General features: G+C 40.8%; 2 protein-coding genes across 5 annotated transcripts in view; one reads left to right on the top strand and one right to left on the bottom strand.

The window, feature by feature from the left end:
- The window catches only part of cadm1b (cell adhesion molecule 1b), a 171,288-nt gene extending 167,639 nt beyond the window's left edge, over positions 1-3,649 (top strand). For both annotated transcript variants that reach the window (XM_026191510.1, XM_026191509.1), the window contains one exon: positions 52-3,649. In XM_026191510.1, the coding sequence (XP_026047295.1) occupies positions 52-170 (119 nt within the window). In that variant the 3' untranslated portion in view covers positions 171-3,649. The remainder of the gene's footprint in view (positions 1-51) is intronic.
- Positions 3,650-17,159: 13,510 nt separating this feature from the next.
- The window catches only part of arhgap32a (Rho GTPase activating protein 32a), a 28,363-nt gene continuing 18,906 nt past the window's right edge, over positions 17,160-26,616 (bottom strand). For 2 of the 3 annotated variants that reach the window (XM_026191901.1, XM_026191903.1), the window contains 10 exons: positions 25,488-25,590; positions 24,572-24,716; positions 24,092-24,174; positions 23,620-23,727; positions 23,346-23,491; positions 23,027-23,240; positions 21,752-21,900; positions 21,506-21,580; positions 20,698-21,375; positions 17,160-20,517 (listed from right to left, as the gene is read on the bottom strand). In XM_026191901.1, coding sequence (XP_026047686.1) covers positions 18,248-20,517; positions 20,698-21,375; positions 21,506-21,580; positions 21,752-21,900; positions 23,027-23,240; positions 23,346-23,491; positions 23,620-23,727; positions 24,092-24,174; positions 24,572-24,716; positions 25,488-25,590 — 3,971 coding nt within the window. In that variant the 3' untranslated portion in view covers positions 17,160-18,247. The remainder of the gene's footprint in view (positions 20,518-20,697; positions 21,376-21,505; positions 21,581-21,751; positions 21,901-23,026; positions 23,241-23,345; positions 23,492-23,619; positions 23,728-24,091; positions 24,175-24,571; positions 24,717-25,487; positions 25,591-26,616) is intronic. The other variant, XM_026191902.1, reaches the window with a different exon arrangement.

A 26,616-nucleotide genomic window follows, 5' to 3' on the forward strand; every position in this document is an offset into this window, starting at 1 on the left:
CAAGAGAGTGACGAGGCGGCATGCAGCTAATTTGCGTGCGCTCTTTTGCAGGAACTTACTTCACGCATGAAGCCAAAGGGGCGGACGACGCAGCCGATGCGGATACGGCCATCATCAACGCGGAGGGGGGACACAACAACACAGACGAGAAGAAGGAGTATTATATTTAAACTGGACAGGCCAGGAGAGACGGGTGGGGATGCTGGTGGTTGTGATAGTGGTTGTGGTGGTGCTGTAGGAGCATTGTGTCTAACTCTGATTGGTTGAAGATGACTTAAAGGCAGGGAGGGCAATATTTAAAGAGAAGGAGAAGAAAGAAAAAGGCGGGAAAAGTTGGACTGACGTGGTGGCCAAGTGGTAAGAAGAAGAGGTGTTGCTGAGTGTCCTATTCGACCCTTCCTGGACAGCTGGGGCCTATTCTGTACAGTTCAGTTATTTTACAGACAATTTTGTGCCTTGTTCTCTTTCTTTTGTTTGTTTCGTTGTTTTCCCCTCACACGCCGGTTGAATTGGATTCGTTTTTTTGTCTTTTATCATGTACTCCACTTGATCTTTTGTTGCATTTGGCTTCGTCTATGTGTGCCGCAGCTAGCTTTGAGCTCATGTACCCAGATACAGCGTGATGAGCCTGCTCCTCAGTGCTTTTTTCTTTTTTTCTTTTTTTGGAGCAATCTACAGAGTTCATTAACTGGAATACGGTGTCAACACATTTCTCCCCGCTGGGTCAAAGTCCAACAGTGCCTGCAAGTTCATCAGAGGCCCCCCCTCCTCCCCACATTCCCTCGTACAGGCAGGTCTGATTGGGTTTCAAGTATTACAGCGCAGATTTCCCTCAGCCCCTTTGAGGTCAGGTTCACTGTGTTGATTACTTATATAACAGTCGTGAGTAATTTTGCTCATCATAGAATGTATTTGTACATGAAGGTGATGTAAAAGTGGCGGTATGTACCATTTCGCACCAAACCACACAGTACAACCAATCTTTTGTGGTTTCTGATGATTAGTCGCTAAGAGGCTTTTGCCCAACTCCACCTACGATATCTCGGCAGCTGTAATGTGCCATGATATACAGTTCTAAGTTCTATATAGCCCTTTCTGTCATTTCTGATTGGGATACATAAATAATGAATCTATAATAGAGAGAGAATAACTCTACACAATGCCTTTTGCTAAGCTTCAGATAAGCTTGATGTCTCTATGATAAATAGAAAACTACAGCCAACAGCCAGCTAGCTTGAGACTTGGCTACCTTGAGCTTCACTGCAGCTTGTAAGTGTAGCTGATTCTACCCCTCTTCAGTAGTTATTGACCCAAAAGACTCTGTTTGCAGGTGTTATTATGGGTCAAACTTTACATTCACACATACACGCCTTACACAAAATAGGTCCTGCTACACTGATCGTAACATTTTATTTAATGGTATTCATTAGCTGTTGGTATACCCTGCCATGTGTCTGTTCGCTTTTGTTTTAAATATGACATTTGTCACCTTTTCATACCACCCACGTAGTCTACCTTGGACCACATCTAATAATTATAGTGCGCTTATACAGTATACAGCAAGTATAGCTTGTGTAAAGCATAGAGCTTTGCAGTGAGCTTCTCGCTAAATAACTGACTTTATTTGATGGCACACTATATTGGCCAGTTAACTGGGAGATGTTAAAAGGCCTTGAGTTATTAATTTTCCAAGGTTTTACCCTTTTATTTGCCGTATCTAAGGGAAGAAAGAATGTTAGGCCTTCAGTGTTTCCTGCCCATGTAAAATATCCTGGCACGTCTCTGTCAATACAGCACGTGAACAAAAAATTCACAGCTTATTTTTATTTTTTTTTGCCCTTACCCATACACAAGTATTGCTGCAAATATGAATGAGTTATATTTTCTTGCTGTGTTTTTAGACATTTCACCTTTGATAACTTGCGAGGGCTCTTGGCCATACAAGTTATCAAAGATTTGCAGATAGCTTTAGACTTGGGGGAAAGATAATTTTCTTACTGTCATCCTGCAGCCACAAACCTTCACAGACGAAGTGTCTGCTGTTAGAAATTTCTCTCTTTTTGTTCGACAACACAAATCGGCAGTGTGCACACGGCGCGCGCTTCATCTCTGACTAGAAGAGGAAAATCCGTTTGGTAATTAGCGAGTGATTTCAGTGTATTGCCTAAAATAATGGAGGAAAAAAAAATCTGTAAATGTATTATGAAAAAGGATAACCACTGCCTTAAACCCACCTCTTGATACTTATCATTATAAAGGAAAAGACTGAAGGACTTAATTTAGTGCCTTCTCCTTTGATTTTGAGGCATATGGTTAGTATCATACAGTATCCTCATGTACACTCTTACAGTATACCTTGTATATATCCGTCCTTTTTAACTTACAGGGCCAATACTCATCCCAGTCGTCTGTCCGCGCACCATAGAGCGGCATCACAATTACAACCTGCAGCATAAAAAAGCTGGAATGAGTTTAAAGCTGGAAAAGAAAAAAAGTATTGGCAGCTTCCACTGACTAGAATGTTGTATTCCAGGATATAGTACTTGTCTTAATTAATGACCACAAAAAAAGTGTTATTATCTCAGCTTCACTTCATTTATTATTTATTTGGATATTTTCAAGGACAAGGCTCTGTAGTACTGTATTATCAGAGAGGAATACTGTACTTAAAGCTATAATAAGCTACAATAAAAGTAACTTTTCTGGATTGTAGTTACAGTGTCATGGGAACAGTTATGTGCATGACCTTTTTGTTTTCTGGGATTTGATATTTATCTTAAATGGCGATTGCTGCTTTTAATGGGGCAACGTTAAAAGATCGCCGGAAGCATCGTTCTAATTCCGTTTTTGATTTTGTTATTTTGAAATACTTGATATTGAGTATGTTTGTTTTCACTCTCTCAGGTTCATGAGTGTTAATAGTTGTGTTTTTTTGCATCTCAGGTAGAATGCAAATTTATGGCCCCAAGTATATACTGTAGTACCACAGCTATTCGAAAAAGTAAAGAAACCACAGGATGTACATGTTTTTCTCAGTTGTACAAGTTTATGTGTTCTTAATATGGTGCACTGTTACAGTAAACGTTAATTATTTTGCATAGACCTAGTTCACAAAGAAAGAAAAACTAGATTTGTTAAGCAGACAAAAATGATGTACAGTCAGTGTCAACAAAATCACGATGATGTTCATGAAACCTCTTCTTCTTCTTCCTCCTCCACTGTAACATTTTGCTCATGCAGTATCGGTTATTTAGTAATTATAGGATGTGACCACAGACAGTCAATCAAGCATCTGTTTGCATTCATAGATGAAGATGGTGTATTTACTGTGACATGAAGTTTTATCAACGATCTGTAACGTCTTGGATATTTGGATGAACTTTATGTTTAAAGCCTGGGGCGGCGGCGTGGGGAAGGGTCGGGAGCAGGGTGGGTGGGTCGCTTGTTTTATAACCCCACAATGGTTGTTTATGTTGTTGAATCTTAAATTTCTCTCTATTCCCAGGTGGCATATTTTCTTTTGTGTAGTGAAGAGGATGTTTCTCATATGGCCATGCATATTTTGTATTGGTTCACGCCAACATTTTTACAAAAGGAAAAAAAAAATCAGAAGAGTACTTGTCTTAATAAAAAGATATCAATGTTTAAAGTGGTGTGCCGCTGTGACTTGATCAAAAAACATGGTTTCACTTTGTAGTCTTGTCCTGCTCGGAGACGGCGCTGAATTTATTAACTCGTATCTGTTGTCAAATTCACTCTGCCTGTTTACCATGCTGAATACATTAGCTGGATTGAACCTGCCTGCCTCATCCTGCGCTGCTGATACTCGTCAAACTCACAAAGGAAGAAAGGTCTCGCGTCGAGGCAAAAATACTGTACAGATGTAGATTCGTCGTGGGTGAGCAGCAGCAGTGGCAGCAATCTGATCTCCCATCAGTGACTGACACACGTGGCGTGGCACAGATAGAGGCGAGAAGTGTTTTAAATGACACGATGACTGACATCGACAGGCTTGGGGGCCCCTGTTAAGGGTTCCAGCTGAGCATGTGGATGTTAGTGATTTTGACAAATTGATAGGCATTTTGAGGAACAAGACCTTATTCATAACCATAAGCTATTTCTGTCATCATAATTCTGTCAGTGCCACCATTTCCCATTACTTTAAGTGATCCATCCCAGGTAAAGGTCAATAACATTATTCAAATTTTAATGGGAATAGTTTAACCTTACAAACCAGCCACTTTTCTCCCTTACTCATACAATCACTGCAATATAATGCTTCTCTCAAAGAACATTAGCCGTGTATTGATTTTTTTCTGTGTGAAATATAGCAGATTATGGGATTTTCTCCATATTTATTCTCGAGGTTAAGCCGTCTAAATTAAAGGCAGGTAGGGCGGCTTGCTGGTTGTCTTGGTGATGTTTCAGTTAGATGCTACTAATCCCATTTAAATGTTCAATTTTAATTTGGAATGACATGTTTAAGTGTAATTAGCACAATGGGGAAATTGAGAGTGAACGAATGTCTAAGCATGGCTTGTTTAGTTGGGTAATTGATTGATTGAGATTGATGGCATGTAGCACTTGGCATGGATGAGGTATAATTAAATGATGTGGGATTAAATAGTGGGTGAACAAAGGCAAATGCAACAGGCTGCACACTTGTCTCCCTGTAAATCACTCCTGTTTAGCACAAATACTTTGACTTTTTTTTGTCAGATTATTAGCAGGAGGACAAATCTAATCAGAACGGAAACCTTTCAATTGCATTTGTTTAATTCCTTATAAAGAGCTCAATATCTGTTTTATACTGCTGTACCATTTCTTCAGGTGACTCAGGCCATATATATATCTATATATAGATATATAGATATATATACTGTGGGCTGTATCAACCCTTTACATTCTGCAGGAAATTTGTTAGAACATCACAATTTTTCATCATGTTAAGATAAAATCATCACTATTAAATAATGCTGTCAAACAGTAGCGAATTCCCATGAGTCAATGCCCTTTGTACTAATTTCCTTAAAGGTTATGCAAACAGCATAGAAGGAAAATGTGGAATTTATGCAAGAGTCCGTATGTGCAATTATGTAGAGCAGGAGTAATTTTAAGCCCTTTAGAAGGAGACATGTTCTGATTTTAAACAGTTTTAGTGGATATTGTTATACTACTTGTTTTTTCATTTTCATTTTGGTCAATGGATAAACCATTTATTCATCATGCTAAATATTTCAGCTAATATTTTAGCTAATTGACGGCGCATTATCTCTTATCTTTTTCAGCCATTTACTGTATTAACAACTATCAACATAGCATTTAATGCAGTGTTTGGTCTACTGTGACTCATTTGTTTTCCCTCACTATGAAACACAACAAGCAGTGACTCAATATGTGAATATTTTATAGTCTTTCGATCAGAATTAACTTTTTTTTTCCTTTTCTTTTTTCTTTTAACTCAAATTAGCTGCAGAACTGTGGGTGATTTGGTGAATATAGCTGCAGAAGCTGGTGCTAAAGTATCTGGTTATAATGTAAATGGAAACACAAAATAAAAGATTAAAAAGTAATAAAGTGAGAAATGCAGGAATAATAAATAACCGGGGGAAAACATGTTTGAGGTGTGACTTAAAGAACGTGACTGACTTCACCACCTTGTCTTAACCATATACTGGATAGGTATTATACACCCCACTCCTCCCACTGAGGCAAATCCTGCCATTGTCATGTTGCAGACAGACATTCATGGTGTTCTTTGGCACCTGTGCCTTTGTACACCAGTGGCACCAATGCTGGGTGATGAGAGGTAATTGTACTCTTTTAAGAAGCAACAAAGTCTACATTATAGGGTCAAGACAGGAGAGTGCAATTCAAGGTTTTTATACTATGCTTTGCTTTTCTTCCACCTGCTGATTCCTTTTCTGTTCACTTCCTTTTCATTTGTTGGTAAAACGAAAACACAATCATTTGATTAGCTTTTTAAAACACACCCCATCCAAAACATGTGCTAAATTTATACTTACCCATTGTGTTTAAATGTGATGCCCAGGGGGTCTTTTACAAACTGCATATAACAAGCTGGGAGGGAGGGCCTGTTTAGTTATAGCCATATACCTTGTGTGTCACAGCACAGATGCCAAAGGGCACCTTGGTATTTGACGCTCTGTCAAAGAAAGCAGCCTGGTAATCCTTACACTTGTAATTTCGCCCGCTGGTGTATTTTTCCTGTTCTCCACAAACCGCAAGTGACTTTTTATCCAAGACCGTTTTAAATTTGTTGATTTTAATCATATAAAAGTACCCTAAAGTCACATTTTAACATTGTAACATTAAAGTAAATAATAACTCACATTGCAATATAAGAGCCTGTATTTATTCTAACGTTTTATACTTTCAGTTGCAGCATATATTTCAGATTTATGCACTGTTGTTGTGGTGACTGTCACTATGGGTAGTGTTGCTATAATAATAAGAAGAAAAAGACTGAGGAATATTTTATTTATCCCAAATGTCAGGTAATTACTATGTTACAGCAGACAGAACATAAAAGCAAGGTAGCTCAGAACAAACACCGCGGGAGGAGCTCAGTTAAAAGAAAACACAAAAAAACTGACGAGCTCAATGAGCTCAGATTTTAAATGGCATATAATAAGGAGCTTTAATTTAAAATTCATGCAGATATTGCAGTATAAGTAAAGATCTTCTGTATCTGTTCTTGTGGAAGCAGAGCTCAAACAGAGACAGTATTCAGCAGCAAGTCCACTGCGTGCTTCAGAGGGTCATCAGAATCCATTAAATATCCACATCCATTCACCACAGCCACAGTCACGTTGACGACCTCTACGTCAGCTGATGGAGGAATACGAACAGTGTGTCTATTCAAACCGGATTCAAACAGCAACAGCGATGACGAATTCCGCTCTTTGAGATGTATGGATGCTTTCCAGCAGCCATCAGTTCAATGTTCAGGCTAGAGAAATGTTCCTTCACAGCTACTGCAAACCCTCCACATTTCTACTTGCTTACACATTTCTTAATGTTGCTGTTTTTCAGTGATCATAATAAGCACTGGAATTGCGCCAAACAAGAGGCGACTGTATTCTTAAGACATCAATATGCGATTTAGTGTTTTCTGCTTTGTATAGAAGAGCAACGTTTTGCTTTTTAAGATAAGTAACATTGTAAAAGTTGCAGGAGAAAGCAGTGTGCAGGAGCCAAAATGCACAAAGTTACTCCACTGTATGCCAAATAGGTTGGTAGAGCAAAAATAAATAAATAAATCAGCTGACTTCTACTGAAAATCTCTAATGTATATAACTTTTTTATGTTTTGGGGGAAATGCCAAGTCATACTCCATGAAACAGATGAGCTGGCTGTTTGAAACAATGGTGAAGGACAAGCACCTGAAGCCTGTGATAACCACAACACAATTATCTCCGACTGCTACAGTATGACCCAGAGAAATCTGCATTAATTAAAGCACACACAACCAGCCTGTTAATCCCGTATGAAAGTGTCAGAGAGAAGAGACTTGTGTTTGTGAGGTGATTAACTCCGAACCGGAAAGATGCTGCGAACAGCACTATAGGCTCTAATGTCAGCGATGTTGCTGCTTGATGTTTAATGCCCTGATACTTAATCAGAGATTGATGTTTACCAGAGGGAGGAAATGTGCTGGATGTTGATGTTGAAGTTTTAGGTGTTATTAATGAGAAAAAGCCATGAAAAAAAGGGCCTTTCTTACCCTTCGCTCCCCCTCCCCCAAAAAGGTTAAGTGTTTCAGACAGGAAATCTGTAATTATCTGCTGAGCCTAAGCTTCAAGCAGCATCCTGTGAAGTTCCCTCAACCAAATCTCAAGGTGACTCCTCTCTGCAGAGGCACCAAGTTTTCTTTTGCTAAATTTACATTGATGTTCCGCTTCATAGCCACCACCCTGATACAATAAGCAAGGCAAACATTTCCCAATCTACTGCTCTTATCTTTTATTCTGCTATGTCTGCATGTAATCTTTCTATCATATTTAGTATTGTTGATGCATAATTAATTTTCATTTAAAGCAAATTCTTAATTTCTGATTATCTTTTAGAGATAGTCGGGTAAAAGAAATACCATTGTTGCCCTACAAAATTTATTTAGTCATCCAGCTCCTTTCATATACACTGCAATGCCTCTATGGATGTTTTTTTTTTATGCTTACGTTTTTGTGTGTGCGTTTCTGTTGTCAGCTTATGAAAGCGTTCTATTTTTGTGGGACAGCCTGCTACAGCCTAAAAAAAATGTCTGTACAAAGCCTTGAAGTCAGTCACATGGAGCTGGTGAGTTGCTGCAGGAACATTGCCACCTCAATTATTTATCACTGAGTCTATTTTTTCACTTATTAAATTAATTAGTTAGGTAATTAAAAGTTACATGTTTTAATTAAATTGGCATTGAATTCTAACACAGGGCCCCTACCTGAAAGAAAGGCATCGTGGGATGGAGTTCGTCAGCTTGAATGAGCTTGAGCTTAAATTCATTCCCATTTGGGAAGATGTGGATAAGTTTAAAAAAAAAAAAAGAATTATCTGTTTCATGCTCTGTAACCATTTCAGTCACTGTCTTTGTGAACAGCATTTGGAGATAGTAGCACAGTGCATTGTCTTACAAATGCTAAGAGCAATGAGTGAAGCTGAAGAAAAAAGGGTTTAAAGTTTGAAAGATTTCGCAGAAAACTTCATGCCATAGATGTTCTGGTTGTGGACTTTAAAGGGGGGAGAACAGCATCCGTTATTTCAACTGTTACATACATAAATACATGTGTTAAAGGCAGCTTATTCAAAAGAAATCACTTTTAACAAGAGCTAGAGGGTACCCCTTACCTAGGGGCAAGCTCAAGGGCTGAAAAATGAATGCCAAAACCTGCAGTTCCTCTAATAGCCATTTGACGCTGGCTCTAAAAGCAGTTAATTTCTATAGTTTATAGCCTGGTTTTGGCTTCTGTTAATAGATGTGCCTTTATAATAACTCTAATTGGGGTGATGTTTTTTTTTAAATCAGAATTAATCAATTAAAATACATAGGAGCAGCTTTTGGAAGCTACCATGTCCATCCATCTCTAGAGATGGACATAAGCCTATTGTATGCATGTGGATAGAGACCATCCACGTACACCAAAGGCAGAGAAGAGAACTCCTAGTTGTTTCTGTGCACCTTCACACTCAAGATATAAAGGATCATTGCTGTGTTTTCTCATCTGAGTAAGTTTCCCCTTCACCAAAGAAACAAAAATATGATGGAAAGAGACACTATGACATCTAGATAAAACATCTCCTAAGCCTCATCTCCTAAACTGAAGTCAGGGGTCCAACATCCAAAAGTGTGCATGAACATGCTTAATGGCCCAATTACTTACTGTCAATAGATTAGCCATGCGACCTTCCCATGACAGCTGACAACAAGCTGGCTAAAAAGCAGTGAGTTATAAGCTTGAGTGTCCTAAAAGTCCCAAAAAAATTATCTCTAATAAACAGCTTGATTAAATCTTCAAACCATATGAGAGTTTATTCACTAAGTGTCCAAGTCCAACAATGTAAGTAATTGACTAATGCTAACCGCAGCTAACACAAGCTAACAGCCGCTAAAAAAACAGCCACACTTGCCAACAGAAAAGTTCAAGATATCGTCAACTCACCTCAGTATTGCTGTCATTGGAAAGAAGTGAACTTAACTGACTCACTGCCTCCTGTCATAAAGATTAAATGGCCTGCATTTGTATAGCGCTTTTCTAGTCCATAGGACCCCAAAGCGCTTTACACTACATTCAGTCATTCACACACAGGCGATAGCAAGCTACATTGTAGCCACAGCTGCCCTGGGGCGCACTGACAGAGGCGAGGCTGCGGGACACAGGCGTCACCGGGCCCTCTGACCACCACCAGTAGGCAAACATGGGGTTAGTATCTTGCCCATGCAGCCTGGGATCGAACCACCGACCTTCTGATTAATGGCTGACCTGCTCTGCCACTTGAGCTACAGCCACCCCCAACAAAATAGACTTGTTAGCTGAGGTAAACAGCAGACTGACTGCTGACCCTCACTACAGCTGAACAGCAGCAGTTGTTGGTTCCTTAGTGAGCTTTTTTAATGGGATATCTGACTAATACTACAATAATACTACTCTGTGCTGTATGATCATTCCAGAAGTTTGTGCTCAAGTTTTAGTGAGTAAACCTATGGGATTTTAGCATTCTTTTTGTAGCACTAATTGTGTGTGTGTGTCTGTGTGATGCACTCTACTTTATGGATATGTAACAAACCTTGATATAGTTAGCCATGTCTGAAATAAAAACAATGTCACATGGCTCCAAAAAAAAGCCAACATGTCAGTAGCCAAAAATCTAATAGTTATGTTTCAAAATGTAAATCCAAGCCCAGTAGTTCATGTCATGGTGGAATTGAATTCAGGACCTTCTTGCTGTGTGGCAACAGTGCTAACCACCGTGCCACCGTGCTGCCCAATATCCCCAAGTCTAACATTGTATTTTATAGAAAGGCAAAATTGGCATTTAAATAAAAAAATGATTTTTTTAATGTGTGTCAGTTAGAAGGATTAATATTTTCTTTGCTCCATGATCGCGAAGACCAAATAGCTAAAATGTTATATACATATATATATATATATATATATATATATATATATATATATATATATATATATATATATATATATATATATATATATTCCCTAGAATTAGAGTTAGAGTTAGTGTTGGGTCCTCACGAATGATGATGACGGTTATGTTTGTGCACTTTTGTCCTTATATTAATAATTGTCATTTAGCATGGCAAGTTTATAAACAAGCTGAGCTATGGTTGAAGATTTAGCCACTGCCTTAATTGTTTAGTACAGCAAACTCGCTAACTAAAATAATTCATTATCAGAAGTGAAAAGTAAAGAAACACAAAGGCGGGCAGCTCTACATAAAGGGTTTGAAGTTTGAGGTGCTTAGTGATACTGCACAACTGGTGTCTGAACTGCAAAACCTTCCTTTTAATCATCGTTAGGCTCGCTGCAGCTAATCATCACAAAACAAACAACAACAAATCATTTAGATGTGCATCTAAAATTTTCATGGATCTGCAAACTAATTGTATTTTTTTCCTACAGCCCCATTTGAATAAAGAACCTCCCATTAAATGAGATATTTATTAAATAATCCAAAATATACAGTTTAAGGTGGTTTACTCCCAATGAAATCAAGAGAATTCCACTAGAGACCAACTGTTTTTAGGTGGTTGGCTTAAAGAGTACTCCATGATGATTTAAGATAAGCTGCTGTCTTATTTTTGTGGTCTAACAAACTGTTATGTGGATCCCCCCCCCACTCCACCCAAAAGTCACATGCTTTTGTGGTATCTTTTCTACTTTAGCGAGGTAAGATGTCAGCAACAGTAGTTATTCTGGCTTGGCAGCGCAGATTAAAAGTGAGTGGATAAAAAGGTTCACAGACAAATACAGAGAAATGTTTGGAATTCGTTTCCTTTGTTCAGCTGTGCAAAGGATTTAGCTTTCGGTTGGTGAAACATTGCTGAGAAGAGCTGTTTATATAGTTGGTCTGTGCGGTCATCGCTACACGTCTACGCTGAGAACTATGTTGACACAACAGTTGAGATCGCACACATACTGTGTGACAAACTACCACAAGATGAGGGAAGCCATCATCTAAGGCATAATTCTTGTGCTATCACTGGGTATTCATTTTAAGACATGAAAGCCTGAGCTTGAGATGTCTCGGCACCCAGCGTTAGTGCACTCTTACCAAGTCATTGTGATGTGAACAAAGAAAATGGAGCTAGTGAAACAAGAAAAATGTGTACAGGAAAGAACAAAAGAGACAAGTTAATGGAAACAAGATGGAACACTTTTTTTTTCTTCACTTAATTAGTGTTTTGAGGAATAGTAGCAGCACAACGAACAATGCGTTTTTTTCGAGAGTTTTATTTTAAACCTTGAGTAATTATAGCAAACGTGAACACACTCCAGTTACATAGATAATTACCTGTAAACACATCATTAAGTCCTTTATATCTCCAGTCAGGGTAGTTTGCCACTTCCTGCACCACATGTAATAACAGCATTTTGTTGTTTGGGGTAATTTTCTACATTTCTGAGTTAAGGCGCTCTATGTCTCAATTATTTACCTTTAATTAATTGCAAAAAATATTTTATATTAAGGCTTTGTGAACTGTGTGCCAACCTTTAATGTAGGAATAAGGTTTTGAAAACAAGGTCTCCACATATTGAATGTGATATCATGTAAGTTATGTGGGAAAAATAAACAGCAGAGGGAGGCATAATGTAGTTAGTTTACTTTTAACCATATTACATGTTACGTAAGAATTTCGCTGGTTGCTGGAACCTGAAAAACAAAACCCTTTGCCTGCCCCGCCTCAAAGCCTATTTGATTTGGTCCACTTTAAGAAAGGGCATGTCAGAAAGATAAATTATACCCAAGCATGCTTTGTTTCTTAATGTAGAAATTAAATTCAGCTTTTAAATGTATAAATTAAATGGTTATGAAATTGCAGGAGGTGGAGCCCGGAGCACTGCAGGCTCCTGTTTCTGCTTTGCTAAATGACTGCATGGATGGAATTACTCTTGTGCACAGCTATAGATTTTTTTTCTACGAGGTCTTCATCATGCATGTCATGATATATATCTGACTTACAGTCACCGACCAACCATAACTTACCAGAAGTGAGGTATGTCCACCTGTGGCAGTGGAACAATAACAGTAACCATGCAACTAAGCGTGAGCATGCTTTGCTGGATTTTTATCTGATGGTTACACTGAATGCTCCTTGATCCAGATGGTGGCCTTTATTTTTCTTCTTTTCTGATGAATAAAACCTTTTCCTCAGCAGCGCAGAACCTGTTGACTTATTTGTCTTTTGTCCCCATTTCCTCATTAGTGACGCCTTATGAGTTTAAAATCTGTTGAATTCAAAATCATCGAACTGTAATCACTAGTGCACAGATATGCTCCATAATAATAGATATATCGCTTACAGATAAACGCCCCAAGTGGATTCACATGGCTAAAGCTTACTCAACTAGTGGTTACCTTTTGAACCAGCCGTACTGCCTTGGATAATTACGTTCTGTTTCTCAGGCTATTATTCATCAGTTAAAGGTCAAGAGCATTGTTTGCAACACAAACTGCGCCTTGCATTGTATGGGCCAGCACGCAGTCTTCCAGTTGCTTAGTCGCTTTTGATATGCATGTGAATGTCAAATTAGAGAACTAAGCCCTAACAGGCAGCCATTACTGCAAGTGAGGAGCCTTTGTGTAAACCTGAGGTCTAATCACTTATTCAATCACTAAGCATTGTCCCTGCTCCCCTCCACCCTGCCACCACTACTCCCTCTAAAAAGCGTCTGATTTTCATTTTCTAAAACCATGGATACACTTGAATAAAATATATATTTCTGCCCAAAGCCAGGGCCTAATTGGTTATCTGAAGTACTAACAAGGTTCTCTTGGCTGCTTTAATTAAACGCGAATCCATTGTTATGTTAACTAGTTAATTAAGTGAGACGAAGATGATCTCTAAGAACTTTCTCTTATCAGATGAGATACTCTGGGTTTTGCTAACAAGTATACAAAATGTTCAGTACACTGGTGATTATGGAAGCGTCTCCCAATCAGCGAGATGCTGAAAACACAACAGAAACCCAAAGTCGGATCTGCGACGCTCATCTCCAAACTGTCGCCAAGAAGGACAAGGTGGCACCGAGCCAGAATGGCAGAACGCGGATCAGATGTTCCTCTGTTGCACGAACAAGGGAAAGCACCCGAAACTGATGTTTTAGCTTAGAGTAAGATCAGGTGCTGCTTTATGTGCTCACTAAAACATCTATTTTAAGGCAGAATTCCAGGCCATCACACACACACTGCTATCTATATACAGAGAGCAGGTTTTTAACCCTCTCGAGGCAGGCGTTGCCGATTTGCAACAGTTAAAAACTAACAACCTGATTACCCCACATACATATTTTATGAGGTTTTTTTTACTCAGAAGTACCACTGCAGGACTTGGTTGTGCATTAGCAATAAAAAGTTTAGTTTGAGCCTGAGTGGGTTAAAAGACAATGCGTCTTTATACATATTCACAAAAAGGGAAAAAAAACTTCTCCGTTATTTAGGCTGATGATATGTATTCATAAATAAGCCCCAGCTGGATGCATATCTTTCTAAAAGGAGGGTTGTTGTTTTTGTTTTGGTTTGTTTTGAAGTGGATGCTCCTACTGCAGTGTTTTGCTATTTAAATATGCTCTGCACTTCACCGTCAAGATCCATCAAAGAAACAATGAGGAAGTGAACATTCATAAAGTTCCAATAATGTTTTGTAATGGAACATTACACTGTAATGAACAACCAAAAATGGTTCTTTATGGAGCCACTAAAGTGCTGTGAACCAGAGAAACGCAGCTCCTGCCATGTGCTATATTACTAATAGATCTGCTGACTGCAGTCACAGTCAGAACCATTAAGGATTTTAAATTGTTCGCTCAGAATGTAAAGAGTCTGTAATGCACAATTTTGTTCAACTCTGAAGAGTCGTCTTCCTAAGAGTAGTGGGTAACTATTATCCTGCAGATCACCTGCCCCTGGAGAAGTGAGAGTCCTTTCACCTTGCACCTGCTGGCGTTTGGCACCACACGCCTCACACATTCCATCTCTGCATCTGGACTCCACCAGATGTTCTTGAATAATTTCTCATACAGGTGAAAGTTCCTTCCCTTAGCAGCTGAACCTCAGCTTCTTCTGCCTCTTTCTTCCAATTCGGGTACATCGAGACATGCTCATGCAATTTCCCCTCTGATATATATATATATATATATATATATATATATATATATATATATATATATATGTGTGTGTGTGTGTGTGTGTGTGTGTGTATTTTGCACTTGAAAGCCTTCGCTGCAATGAGGGGCGGTGAAAAGTTCGAGGGAGGGACACTAGAAAGGCCCCCTCTTTTTTCCCCACTCATTTCATTTGTCCCCATGCTGAAAAATAAGACTTTAACCTGATCCTGAAGGGTAGCATGCCTCAGATGCATCACAATGTCCAAAAAGCAGATGGCAGTCTAGCAGGGCAACAATTCTTTCTCTCAAAAGCTGAATAATACATGCATATCTTGCTATGATCCAGCGAATTCAATAGCCTATAGAAAAGGATTGCTCTCAACGTAAACCATTTTGCTAGAGGCCGTGCGCCTTCCTCAGGTCCGGTCTCCCATAAATAATTTGACTTCAACCTTCACATGCATAAAAATTGCAACTTGTTGGTTATGAAAGAGAACAGTGAGGATGCACTTTGAATGCCAATGTGGCGATGAATAAACAATGGCTCGCTGCTCCAGGAGCAATGCAGAGCTGCCAGGAGACATTGCCTAGAGTCCGCAGGCTCTCTTAATGGTTTTTGCCAAAGACCGAGCCTTTCAGTCAGCTGTGAATGGGAGGCTGTTTTGATCTGGTGGGGAACACTTTAATAATTTCTAACAATGCAACAATTCCCCAGACACTTTGGACAACCTTGGCTGATTCCCTCTGATTATTCTACTGCCCTCAACTCTCTTTAAACCATGGCTTAAATGGGCTTTCTGTGGCTACAAGCTTAAGGTATATAAGTATAGTATCACACTCGCTTTTAAAGCTCGTCTTCTACAGCTAATTACGCTACTACAGCTAACTGGAAGAGCATATCTTTGTCAATAAATGAGCTCTTTACACATTTCTACATCACATCCAGGTATTTTTCTTTAACAACCTGCACAGTTATTCAAAAGCAATACAAGCAATAAAATAGTCAGGATCCTCTGCAGTGTTTCTGAGCAGATATGAGATGTCTGAGAAGCAAATCAAAGTCTGTGATCTCCCCTGAATGCAGTAGGAGCTTATGTTGTTTCTGCAGTGCTGCAGTGCCACCTGGTGGTGAGCACACGCCACTGTTAAAACTGCTCCAAGCTCTGTGACTCTCAGCCTGAGGATCAGAATAAGAAAGATGGAATAAATACATATTTATTTAAATAACTGCATTATTTATTCACAGCATTTTAGAAATTGATTTATAACATCACATTTCTTGATTTCTTCACATCTCAGATCTTTTAAAAAAGTAGATAGTTAGTAGACTATTTGACTAACGACGCTTCATATTGTATTTCCATAATGCCTGCTTAACTGAACAGAAAAGCTTTGAAATTCCCCAGTTTGCTTAAGAACACTATTGACACAAAATGTTGTTTTGACTATTAAACCTGGAGGGATGAAGTTTCATGTTTCATAGTCTATTAGCTCAAATCCTGGAATGCTTTTTTTTTAGTGCTCCAGTAGTTTCTTTCTCCAAACCCAGCCTGCTGATTCATAACGGAGTCACAGCTTATAACCCAAATTCCTGGGAAACTGACTTTACACATAAAATGTCAATTTGCAAGTCATTTATATGTCGTAAACCTTTTGTGACTCAGCAAAATCTTGTAAATGGCACCAAAACCAGACTTTGCTTTCAGTGAAAAACTAAAAGTATGAAAACAAGAAAAACAAAAAGGTCAGGAAGTGTTTAGCTAGAAAGACGTGAGCTTACCAGACCTCTGTAGCCTCACCCTCTAATGGATGCATTGTAGAGAAACACCTGTTACACTGGTGCACATCTACACATTTTGTTTTAGACTGGTTTTTTTGTGTTTGCCTGTCTCTTAGAAACAAAAACATAAGTGCCAAGTATGAACCGTAGGCCAATTTAGACCTCAAAAGCATTTTTTAAGGTAACAATTAGTGGTAAAAATTTACAAAAAGGCATATCTCGTAGCAAGCAGAATTGTTTTTCCAACACTGTAGAGACCCCTAGAAATTAATTAGTTTAGATGAAAGCCATTAAAGTGTGTTCTTCGACAGCACTGCGGCCTATTGTTGCATTGTGGGTAATGTAGGTGCCATGTATTGATAAATAGCACGAAGAAAGTAATATCTCTGGTTACTAAGCATCCATTTTTAGACATTAACACTAATGAGTAAGGGTTGAAGGTAAAGTAAAGCAAAAAGATGCATATACAGTATCTTAAGTCATGTCCTCTAAATATATACACGAAATAAGAGTTTGACGCACTGTAATCATTGATAATATATCTTTATTTTTTTTTCTTTACTCTCACTAAAATAACTCAATTAACATGTCTTAACAGAATATCCTCGTCTACATTAAGAATTTAAAAGAGCATCTTTAAATGAATAAAACATGTAAAACACCACACTGTTAAAAGTTCCCCATGAAGAGCGAAGAAACTTTCATTACGCGACCAAAGCACGATGCCGCACAAAATACACTTTCACCGAACCGCATGAGCTGACTCGCATGTACATCTCGAGCATATTTTGCCGCGGTGCGTTCGACCTTAACGAAAGAAAAGGAAAATACGAAATCAAAAATCATAGCACTCATTGTTATTTTGCAATACACAATGTGTGATAAAGAAAAAGAAGCGCAAAGTTAGAAAGCATGAGGTTATCTTCCGCTTTACCGACCCTCCCAAAAAGTGCTAATTTGGATTTTAAACAAAGATTCTGAGCAAGCTGCTTCTTACAGAAAAAAATAGATACGCTATATATCAAGAGGCTTCATGTATACCACGTTAAGACAATGTGTTTCGTACACAGTTATCCTTAAAAGTGCTTGTTGAAGTCTGAGCAGACCAGAATAAAAAACAAATGTACAGTACATTGGCCACATGTTAGATGTGTTATTTATAGAAATATACGTTTAAAATGACTGTTATTTTATACACATTCTAAACTTTAAAATCATATTCATAAAACCAGTTAATTTACCTTGTCATCCCTTGTTGTGTTGCTTAGACATTAAATAAAATCTCTTCTTTTTTAAACACATTTTCTTCTCGTCATGCGTCTTAGTGTTTACACTCTTTTCATTTAATACAAGGCCTGCATACGATTCATTTGTTGGCTTCTAGCTTCCCTGGAAGCCACTGGGAAAATATGAAACTACCACTAACGCTGGCAGTATGATCCCCAGCAGCAGCAGCCTCACTTCACACTTTTTGTAGCAGCTCCTGAAGGTTAAAATAAACACACTTTCAAAGCAACAGTCTGTTGGTCTGGCTGAGGATAAAGTGCTGTTCTCCTTTGGCCCCAATGTGGAATCAGATAAAAAAACAAAAAAAACAAAACAGTGGTCAGAATCACTCGTAGACCCCGGCTTCTGATCTCGGAGCAGCGTGATAAAAAGCCTCATGACCCAGAGCCTGGGACAACAGTCTGTGCCCGCGGGGCGACATGCAGCCCTGGCCAGGCAGATATCCTGCCACGGCTTTAACGGATCTTGTGGGTTTAGGCTTGGGTGCTGCGTAATACCCCTCCATGTGGTCATATTGTGTGGGCCTGACTTTAGTGCTCTGAGTCCTTCTGTTGGAAAAGGATCCCAGATGTTCGGGATCCATTTGGGATTTGGCGTGGTAATGGTAGTAGTGACGGTTTTCTCTGGTGCTCTGCGACCTCCCGGGTCTCCTGAGGATGCTGGGTTTCACCATACCAGAGTAGCTGTTGACAGCGTTGGTCATCATTAATCGATCCTGGTCGTGACCTCGCGTATGGCTTCTGTCGTTGTGCTCGACGGTCTTAAAGTTAGGACAGCCTCTTTCTGGGAGCGAGGGGACTTTGCGAAGCGGTGGCTGCTGAGAGGAACGCTCTTTGATGTGAATCCGCCTGGAAGGCCCCGAGTCCGCGCTTGAGCGGTGAACGCGCTGCCGCCTGGTGACCTCGGGGTCTACCGGCTGGGACCTCTGGGAAGTCGGGGATGTAAGCATAACATTTTGTCTTTCCATCTTGTCAGCGGAAAGGAGGCAGGCATTTCCAGGGTCTGACTTGCTTCTCGTGTGTGCGATGTCTCTACTTCTTGTGTCAGCAAGCGAGATGGGACTCTCGCAAGGAGACGCAGCTGGATATGTGTTTTTATGTCTGGATTTACTCTCCTGCATGACTGGTTGATATAAGAGTCTTTCAAAAACTTCTGCGTCTCTCGCCTCATAAACAACAGTGTCCCTGCTTTCTATGAAAAGCTCTCTGTTCACAGGGGGGACGCGCTGAGGAGAGTAGTTGTAGTAATCTGATTGTCCGCTTTCTCTTGTTGAACGCACGGTGTAAGACTTACTGTGTCGGATGCCGCTTTGCCGGCAGGGCTCTGCGTAATAGCGAGAGCCATCTGCAGGGTTCACATTTGAATAGGGACTGTAGTGGTAGTCAGCGTGTGTGTTCTCAAACTGCGGCCGCACAGGGTGAAGACCAGTCTGATTCAGCCTCTGATAAGGTGCTTCCTGGCCTGCTGTCTGCTCGACATAAAACATGGTGTCAGGGGGCAGGACTTCTGTCTCTGCCAACTCGTAATGACTAATCTGAGGGGCATGGAAGGAGCGAGCCCTCCGGATGGCCGGGTGCCCGACTACTCTATCGTCTGACCTCTGCCACTGGCCTTGTTGCCTGTGGCAGCCACTGATAAGGTGCTCATCTCTATGGTATCGTCTGTACTGAGGTGACAAAGGGTGCCTTAAACCTAAACTGCTGTAGCGGCCTTCGGAGGACTGCCTGTACAAGCCTTTTGGCCCAGAAAGGTGAACCGGCAGAGCATCAGGCCGAGGGCAGTGAGGTGCAGGCATTCGTGCTGCCTGAACTGGTCGGTGATGATGATGATGATGATGATGATAATGCTGATTACTGTAGACATCCTCAAGCATGCCGAGCGGCGTCTCCTCTTCTGGGCTGTAATGATGCGTTAAGGAGGGCTGTAATGGACGCGGAAACACCTCCTCGATGGATGCGGGCATGGAGGTCTCTGCCAGAACGGAGCGGAAATTAAAAACGTTTATCGAGTCCGGGTTGACGTATCCAGGAGAAGCCGATGGGCTCTGAGGCGAGTAGACGGGCTGAGTGGGTGTTGACACTCCAACACTCTGATAGGTGTGCTCTGTTTGCGTGACATCGCTAAGCTCTTTTTTCTCTCTGCAGTCCCTCCTCTCAGCGCTGCCTTCATCCAAGCTCCCTGACCCGAGCGGACTGACATTAGGAGTGAAATTGCACATGCTTTCCTGTCCGTCGGTGACCTGTAGCGACTCTGAGCAGAGGTGCGGAGGCAGGAAATGAAGAGGATGAGAGTAGCAGTGGGTCTCCGCAGGGCTGTGCACCGATGTTTGCCACTGGGAAGCAGGGGAGACATTAGAGCCGCTGTACTCCTGGGGATATGCTTTGAGATCAAGGACTGAGGGCCGTGGTGGTCTGTCCTGGACGTGAGATGCTTCCGGTCTGTGAAGCGGATGCACAGGGACATTGCTTCTTCTTTGGGAGCCACTGCTGGCCTTTTGGGCAGTTTCAGCCAGAGCCAGAGCCAACTTGCGTGCGGCACTCGTCAAGGGAGGGTGAGGAGGGAGAACAGAAACTGAACTCATAAGTCTATCTGTTCCTGGGGAGGGATAAGACAAACAACGCTACAGTATGACAGGACAAACAAAGCTATGGTAAGACATGATGGGACAAGACACAAAAGCTTTCATAAGAAACTAAGAAAGGCTTTCTTATTTAAATAACCGCTAACTTTACAGTATAAATCAAGTATGCAATGTGAAAGAGCAATGGCACTAACCTGGATCGGACATGTTCTGTGCAGACTGAGTGAGGTCTGTCACAGCTGATGCCTGGCTCGCTGTGCTGAGTGGGCTGCAGTGTTGATAGGACGCTTTGGGCCCTTTTCCATCTGCCAGTGGAGCGTCACCGTTATCCGCTGGGGTAGAAGAAACCTTCTGAGGTGGCAGAGACATGGATGCAGACTGAACATCTGCTTGCGTCTTAAATGATTTCTTCCTGAGTTTAGGGGAGAGCTGCTTGTAGCTAACCTTCCTCACACCTTTACTGAGCACTGGACTAATGTCTGGAGACTGTAGGCAGGCCAGGTTGTTGTTGTTAGGAGAAGAGATGAGCTCTGATTCACTGGAACAACCAACATTCTTCCTCCACTTGTTTGTATCTTTACCGTGTTGTGGTCCAGGGGTTGCTGAAGGTGGGCTGCACTGAAAAGACATGGGGTCAAAGTCTAAAATAGAGATGCCTGCAGCCGGTGGAGAAAGGTCGAGGTCATCCTCCTGGTGCGGAGGTGAAATGCCTGCTGCAGTACTGACACGGTCAGCACCAGCATGACTCTCGTGTGGCGGTTTTGTTTTGCGGTCGCGTTTACTGCCGCCGTTGTGGAGGTCGTCTTTACTGACGGCAGACATGGCCTCGCTAGTTGAACGAGGTCTGAGAGGACGGTAACTTGGAGGCTCCCCTGGGATGGAATAAATTATACTCATATTATATTTATACTGATTATTTAGTAGTATGTTGTACAAAAATATTATAAACCACTGGCAGCATGTTTGAAGTGTAAAAAATAGACAATATTAAACATTAATTACCTTGTAAATTTTGCAAAGAGGTGAGAGATTCTTCACTTTTGGTAGAGCGCAAAGTGCCACTATCTCCTCTTCCCCCTGCAAACATTTGATCAAATTAATATTCCTAATAAATTAATCAGCATCTCTAATAAATACATCAATCAGTACAAGAAAGCGATAAATTAAAATGCAAAAAAAGAAGCAATAAAGATTTGGGGTACAGAAGCTGCATGTTTTCTGGCTGCGCAACAGCAGCAGTGAGCTGACCTGGCAGTGCAATGCTCTTTATCTCGTTAGGCTCACTGGGGTGTCGCTTCAGTTTACGTTTGGACACAGAATGGGATTTTCCCAGGTGGAAAAAAGAGAGCCAGTTCCCCACTGGAGACTTCTTAGCCTTAGCAGGAGGCCGCTTGCTGCTGCAACACAGAAACGCATCATTTTCAATACTGGCGCTTGTTTCTAAAAGTACAAGAAGAAGAAATAACTGCTGTGAACAAAAACAAGACATTAGTAGTTACTATTTTTTCATTATATGATGTGATTAATTATCTAGTCTACAACCAGAGTGTTAGCGATGACTCACGATCAATCACAAATTGCATGATATTGTGAAGTATGAGAAGAGAGTGAAAGGTTTTCTTATCATTGGCTGTATTACACAAACGTATTAGAATTCAAATCCATTCAAAACTCAAAGAGGATCCTGCCACAGCCATAAACAGCGTGATCATCATGTCATAGAGTGGACCGGATTAGCACAATGATGATAGGAAACCCCCGACCAGTAATACGAGCACTGACTCAGCGATTATGACCAATAGGAGCATGTTCATCACCATCTAACAGGATACACGTGGCAAAGTGAAAGTTCGAACTCTCCTGTCATTTGTTTTTTCAGCTTTTTTCATGTTGTTCAAGCATGTTTATTATCATGGAGGATCTCATGTTAATGACTTGAATGACTAAATTGTTTGAACTGATTCTTCAGCCCATCAGGAGCAAGAATTTGTAAGTGGTGTGCATGAAGGTCACACTGTGAAAATGGAAAAACCTTGTAAGTGACCTTATCCACACATTTCTTTTTTTATGTGTTACAATTTGTATTCAGCCAAATTGTTGTAAAACTTGAGTGAAGACCCATTACGTGATCATCGTTAAGTGCGATTAAACTGTGACCAATACTGTAAACGGACTGACAGATGACGGATGCCTCATCATGGCTCATCAGTCATCTGATTGGACTAAAAAAAATAAAAAAATTAAAAAAGAGAGAAAATGCAAAATTCCCAAAAGTGAACTTGACATTTTCAGATACTTGTTTTGGCCGATTATTCATCTCATGGCATCTAATTAAAGAATAATTTAGTTATAAAGTTTGCAGCTTTGCTTTGTAAATGACTTTTAATTAAGTGCCAAATATGCTGCTCATCCATTAACTGTTATCAATAAACAGATCAGATCGGGTGTGACAACACGTGAGTCGCGGTTCGAGAAGCAGAAGGATTCCTTCACATATATCACAGAAGGCGGCCATATACCAACCTCTCTATCGGAAGCTCGATGACTGTGTGGAACTTGCCGAGGAGAGCTCCTGGTCCCTCTCCGACCTCGATGTAGTCACTGTGGGTGAGGCAGGGGGTGGTGGCCGGGGAGCTCAGATGTACCTGTGTGCGAGCCTGAGCTTCCTCTATAGACAGTAACTTAGTGGATGGGGAGCAGACCATCAGGGACTTTGGTCTGGATAAGGTGTTGTTACCTAAAGTTGAAATGTTCAGTGTGTTAGAGATGCATACAGGGTATATAATGTATACAAGAACTTTTATAATCCTTGACTGGGAAACAGTTTAAAAAAAACACTTACCAGTCCTTTCCCTTATGATCGAATTAAGTTTGGGGCTGAAGAGAGCCTCAGTATTATTGAGGATGAATTCCACCACCACCGACTGGATACGCACCTCCATGAACGCGGCCGTGCCGCTAAAGCAGGCCGACTCGATCTGTCTGGACCTGAAACACAGCAAAGCACAGCGCAACCCATTTCACAGCTCTGTACCACTGAGACATGCCCCAGTTCACCGTCACAGAAAGGCTAGAATGAAACAGCAAAGCTAATGCTGTGACGCTATGATAGTCACCTGAGGAGGTTAGGTGCCCAGACGATAGCTAAGTTTTTTGTGTGCATGTTAGTGATGGAGCTGAAGGTGGCGAGTTGGGAGAGGTGCCTCATGAGGAACTCCAGTGTCCTGCAGAAAAAAAGTAAATTTTTAATCTAAGCTTTTTTCTTTTTAGACTTTAAAATTGACAACTTTAGCTTATTGTATCTGCTCAAACCCAACACAGTTATCCTTCCTATTACCAATAAAAAGATTTGAAACTGGTAGGATCAGTTTTTCAAATCTCAAGCTAAATAAAACAACTTTCAATTGCTGTGTTTGGTGAATATGTGAGACATTTTTGTAACTGAGATATCGGCTTGTGTAGGAAAACGGGATCTCACGGCTTCCACAAACCAAATCAGGCTCTCAGCAGGGTCCGACATGCTGTTTACAAAATCCCATTTCTACTTCAGACCACCAGGGTGCAGCAGCAGCGAGCTTGAAAGCTGACCTGTAATGTGGAGGAGGCAGCTGCTGGATGACATTGTGGATTTTGACCAGCCTCTCCTCATCTGTGGCTGCAGACACAGCCTCCTGTAAAAAGACAGAGGATAAAGCGCGCATGACTTCGAGACCGTTAATCACAGCCGAGGGAGTTTCCTCAACATCCCCGCTCTCGTTTTCCCCCTCTTTTTTTAAATATTCAAAGCAGCCACTGTTTTGTCTCGCTTAATCTGCTATTCGGGTTTTAACATGCACAACCCCCGCTGTTCCTAGAAAGCTCAGCGTGATGCACTGACCCCATTTTGAGCAGCACTTCAAAATGAGCAGAAATTTTGAAATGATTTCCTCTGTTCTTTTGTCAACACTGAATAACTAGAAATAGGTTCCTCGCAGCTTTTTTGCCCTACTTGTAATACTTGACACTGTTGCAATACCAGCTTCCTTTCTGATATCTATTCCCAGTGTAAACCCGTGCTGTGGTCCTTACCGAGAATCTGTCGTAGAGCTGGTAGGTGAGAAGAGGGTTGGGCAGCTCCCTGAAGTACAGTTTGCAGAGAGAGCCCACTGAGTGAATATCCTGTGTGTAGACGTCTCTGCTCAGGTCTGGGACCTGTTCAGAGTCAAACTCATGCCTACATGGAGACCAAAATAAAGAGAAAGCAGAACAGTGTGGGAGTCATCCTACTGCCCATCTGTCAATATATGAGAAAAACAAACAACAAAAACAGGACTATAAGCTCCTTTTGAGGCAGAAATCATTAATTTACCACATGATAATTATTATTACTATTTCAGTGTCTTTGTTTAAAAAAAAAAACTTCATTCTTGCATCTAATGCAGGAAATCTATTAATAAACTTGCTGATTATTATCAGAAAATCGTCGACTGCTTTTTTATCTCCTGTGTTTTCATAAATGTTGAAAGACTATTTCATGTGGTGTCAGTCAGTTTTAAGTGAGAAAAGACGTTTTGATTGGCTGTCAAACACCATCAGGTTCTGTGCCTAATTTATGTACTGATGGGGGATTGTTTCACAAATTCCTCCTGGCAAGCATAAACTAGATGAGAAGACCATTACAGCCGTTCAGAGCTGCACAGCTTGAAACAAATTGTGTTTGATGGATTTCAAGAGAAGCAGCTCAAAAAGAAAATAATATTTAATGAATCTCAGTATATTTCCAATTACTTATCATAATTCAGTCACCAAAAAAGCTTTTGAAAGAAAAAAGAAAATAAGCAAAAAGAAGAAAAAAAAAGACACTGAAACCCCAGAGGGAACTCAGACTAGAGGGAATATTTTAGAAGGTAGATGCCAGTTTTGGAATTTGGTCCTTCCTGGGAATCCTCAGGAATTGTTTAGGGTTATATATCGATTTTGCAGCATGTGCGAAACAGGCACAAACCTCAGTTTCTGAATGTTGGAAGAGATCCCTGAGAGCCTGTAGATCCCATCCACCACTCCATGTTTCTCTATGAAGTCTGCACAACTCTTAACAACCTGGGGCACTGCAATAGACAAAAGATGGTCAGCGACATGCTTCATTCCTTTAGGATATCTGAAGTTGTCTATGCATTACCACATAAGAATAAAAAACCCCAAAACTCATTGTTCCTCTGATTAACAAATGGACTCTCCTCTCAAGCAGCCTGCCGTAGATCTTACAGAGGAGGCTGAAGAGTGTGATCCCCATGAAGCTGGAACACATTCTCCGGTCCACCTTCTTAAAAAGAGAAACCACTACCACAGTCTGCCAGTCCAGAGACATTGTCCTCAAGTTCAGTGCTTTGCTGCAAAAGCATGCCCACTAACACAGCCCTGAAACATCCGGTTACTTAAGAAATTCGAGAAGAATCTCATCCACCCCAGGAGCCTGGCCATCAGTGATGGGCAAGTCTTCCCCCTGGTCCCCAGTCTCTGATTCTTCTGTGGAAGCCGTGCTACTGGGATCTAACTATTCCAGTGCACTACACTTACTGTAGACAATGTGAGTAGAGCCCTGCTCTCCCCTCCTGGAAAACCTGATGGTTTGCCACAATTGCCCCAAAGTCTACTAAAAGTTTTGCACCATGGTCTCAATAAACTCCTTTTTTGCTTCAGCTACAGCACAGCTGCACTCCATACAGCCTGCTGGTAGAAATGAGCTTCCCCCAGAGGGTCCATTGGATGAGTTAGGGAGGTGGTTGGGGAGAGGGAGGCCTGAACATATTTGCTTAGACAGCTGGCCCTGTGACCAATGACTCAGATAAGTGACAGAAAATGGCGGATGTAACAATAAAACATCCGTTTTGTCTTGATTCGGTGTACTGTGCATCTCTACATGTTATTACAAGCCAAGACTTTTACTAACCACTGCAGTCTGTTTACTGGGTTGGCCATCACTGACCACGGGCAGGTAACAGTGGTAAACGTCCAGCTTATCTCCGCATCATTCTCTGTTTCAACTCCAATAGTCACATTTAAATAGCTGCTTTTTTAGTGTGTTTTTGTGATAATCTGCTATTTTCGCACCTTAGACATGGATTACTTTGCAG

This window comes from Astatotilapia calliptera, chromosome 14 (assembly GCF_900246225.1).
Source record: "Astatotilapia calliptera chromosome 14, fAstCal1.2, whole genome shotgun sequence".
NCBI lineage: Eukaryota > Metazoa > Chordata > Actinopteri > Cichliformes > Cichlidae > Astatotilapia > Astatotilapia calliptera.